Source organism: Theropithecus gelada, chromosome 2 (genome assembly GCF_003255815.1).
Source record: "Theropithecus gelada isolate Dixy chromosome 2, Tgel_1.0, whole genome shotgun sequence".
Classification (NCBI taxonomy): Eukaryota; Metazoa; Chordata; class Mammalia; order Primates; family Cercopithecidae; genus Theropithecus; species Theropithecus gelada.
In genome coordinates this window covers 92,763,101-92,766,314 of record NC_037669.1, presented here as the reverse complement: position 1 = coordinate 92,766,314, position 3,214 = coordinate 92,763,101, and the positions used below count along the sequence as shown (strand labels likewise).

The 3,214-nt window shown below is 51.7% G+C and overlaps 1 protein-coding gene across 2 annotated transcripts in view; it reads right to left on the bottom strand.

The window, feature by feature from the left end:
• Window positions 1–464: 464 nt before the first annotated feature.
• The window catches only part of ELP6 (elongator acetyltransferase complex subunit 6), an 18,945-nt gene continuing 16,195 nt past the window's right edge, over window positions 465–3,214 (bottom strand). For both annotated transcript variants that reach the window (XM_025377681.1, XM_025377682.1), the window contains one exon: window positions 465–1,026. In XM_025377681.1, the coding sequence (XP_025233466.1) occupies window positions 898–1,026 (129 nt within the window). In that variant the 3' untranslated portion in view covers window positions 465–897. The remainder of the gene's footprint in view (window positions 1,027–3,214) is intronic.

Here is a 3,214-nt window from a genome sequence, read left to right as displayed (position 1 = left end):
GGGACTAGTTGTCACCTAAAGGATGCAGAGGCAAGAGCTCACTTCCCGCAGTCTTCACAGGTGAGGGAGGCACCAGCTCCTCGCCAAGGCCCGATCTGCCTGGCAGCAAGAACATCCCTTACCCCTCTTACCAAGGCCATACACACCTGCGCCTACACAGGGTCTCATGTGGCCAAGGCCCTGGTGTCAGGCCCTTAATGGCTAGGATTTGTTGGCACAAAGGCAAGGCACCACAGAAACTGGAGAAGTGAAAGGTCCCCACCTTTGGGTGGGGAGCCGGCCTCTGGGTTGCGTGACTATCAGTCAGCAAGTGTGGACTTTGGAGTGAGGCGCAGTTACTTACAGCCTGCTGTGCAGCCTGTGTGCTTCCAAACCTCTCTAGGTCTGTTTCCTCGCTGGACTCATAGGGAAAGGGGAAGTACCTTTCCAGGATGGAAATTGAACAAGACAACCCACAGGAAGCCCCAGTGTGGAAACTTACTTTATTCTAGCCATGATTATCCTAGTTGTCACCTTGCACACCTGCCATCTGGTGCCATCTCCTGGCTGGCACATTTATACCCTCTGTGGCTCTGAAAGGCATGTCAACCAAAAATGGGCAGCTGGGACTAAGGCATATTTAAACAAAGGCTCCAAGGGACCCCTTTCACTTGGGTCTAGCATCCAGCCTCTCTCTCAGCAGAGGCAGGATCGTGGTACCTTGTCGTGTTTTCTGAACAGGGCCCAGGACAGCCAAGGCATGCCATCACTGCAGCACTCAATTCTCCTTGGTCACAGTGGAGTCAGCGGTCCAGCCTGAAATACTACTACAGAGGAGAAAGACCCATTCCTGCAAGGTTGCTCTATCTTCCACATCCAAAAACAGTCCTACGTAGCGTCAGCTGCTCCCAAATCAGGTCACAGAACAGCAGGAGACATTCCTTTGGCAAAAAAGGACACGCTTTTGTCCTGTATCTTATACTGGTAAGTGAGGCTCTGATCCCGCTGGGCTGTGGGCTGCGATGGTCTCCTCCACAGGATTCTCAGCTACAGAGACAGAGAAGAATGAAAGAGGAGCAACCACCCCAGGAAGCTGCTCCACTGGGAACCCCACCCTAGCTTCTCTGTGACCTTCAGCTGAGGCCTCTACGAGATGACAGTCAGACGTGCCATCTGGTAATGGGGCCAACTTGTAAAATAAAGCCTATCACCAGCTAACTACAAATAAAGGGTTCCCCTCCATTACAGTAGTCATATTGGCTCAATACAAAAAATGTGAAAGAGAAACAAAAAGGAGAAGGAAGGAAAAAGTCTTTCAAAGGAAGACCATTAAAGTATTTTTATTTTATTTTATTTTATTTTAAGCAGAGTCTTACTCTGTTGCCCAGGCTGGAGTGCAGTGGCACAATCTTGGCTCATTGCAACCTCCGCCTCCTGGGTTCAAGCGATTCTCCTGCCTCAGCCTCCCAAGTAGCTGGATTACAGGTACGCATTACCATGCCCAGCTAATTTTTGTATTTTTAGTAGAGGCGGGGTTTCACTATGTTGGCCAGGCTGGTCTGGAACTCTGACCTCAGGTGATCCACCCACCTCGGCCTCCCAAAGTGCTGGGATTACAGGCGTGAGCCACCGCGCCCGGTTCCTTTGTTCTTTTTTCTAAGCATGGTTTTGTACTTGTGGGCTAGACTAATTTTGAAAATCCCATTAGAATTTGCACATTCAATACAGAGGCCCAGGAAGGCTAGATACCTGTTTTGATGGTGTTTCCGCTGACTACAATGCTCTGGGGGTCTGGCTGAAGACAGGCCACAGCTGCCCAGCAGCACCTTCTCCTCAGGCCCTGCTGCAGCACTACAGACATAGCACTGCTGGGCTTGGTCCTCTGTGTGACCTACCAGCCTTGCCTCTGAAGGACTCTGGGCCAAGACTCCTAGCCACTCTTACTGGGTCAGGAGTGCTCAACATGAAGTTAACCAGGAAGCTGTGGTGGAGGCTTGGGAGTGGTTCCAGAAGAGAAGTTTGAGAAGGCAGAGAGCCACACGGCAGCCCATTTAGAGGGGTAGAATCCAGCTTCCCTCCCAGAGAAGGACTCTCAGTTTCTGCCCAAGTACTCCAATTGTTCTAGTAAGAGGCAGCAGTTGGGGCAGCAACCCTGGTCCATGGGTATGGCCTCCCCAGGTTGTTTCTCTTTTTTCTTTTTTTGAGACAGAGTTTCTGTCGCCCAGGCTGGAGTGCAGTGGTGCGATCTTGGCTCACTGCAACCTCTGCCTCCTGGGTTCAAGCGATTCTCCTGCCTCAGTCTCCTGAGTAGCTGGGACTACAGGCCCGCACCACCATGCCTGGCTAACTTTTCTATTTCTATTAGAGGTGGAGTTTCACCATGTTGGCCAGGCTGGTCTCGAACTCCTGACCTCAAGTGACTGGCCTGCCTTGGCCTCCCAAAGTGTTGGGATTACAGGCGTTAGCCACTATGCATGGCCCCGAGTTATTATTTTAAAAGGAACAGGCTGGGCACGGTAGCTCACTCCTGTTATCCCAACACTTTGGGAGGCAAACGGGGGTGGATCACAAGGTCAGGAGTTCAAGACCAGCCTGGCCAACAAGATGAAACCCCGTCTCTACTAAAAATATAAAAAAAATTAGCCAGGCATGGCAGTGGATCGCCTGTAATCCCAGGTGCTTGGAAGGCTGAGGCAGAGAACTGCTTGAACCCAGGAGGTAGAGGTTGCAGTGAGCCAAGATCGCGCCACTGCACTCCAGCCTAGGCAACAGAGCAAGACTCTTTGTCTAAAAAAAAAAGGAACAGTGTTGACCTGAATAGACAACGCCTGCTGCAGTACTGCAGAGAAATTTTGCTGTTACTTGACGGCATGCCCCTGAATTCCACTGTAGACAGCTGTCTCCTCTTTAAGAGTGCTCCACCGGGCCGGGCGCGGTGGCTCACGCCTGTAATCCCTGCACTTTGGGAGGCCGAGGCGGGCGGATCACGAGGTCAGGAGATCGAGACCATCCTGGCTAACAAGGTGAAACCCCGTCTCTACTAAAAATACAAAAAATTAGCCGGGCGCGGTGGCGGCGCCTGTAGTCCCAGCTACTCGGGAGGCTGAGGCAGGAGAATGGCGTGAACCCGGGAGGCGGAGCTTGCAGTGAGCCGAGATGGTGCCACTGCACTCCAGCCTGGGGGACAGAGTGAAGACTCCGCCTCAAAAAAAAAAAAAAAAAAAAAAAAAAAAAA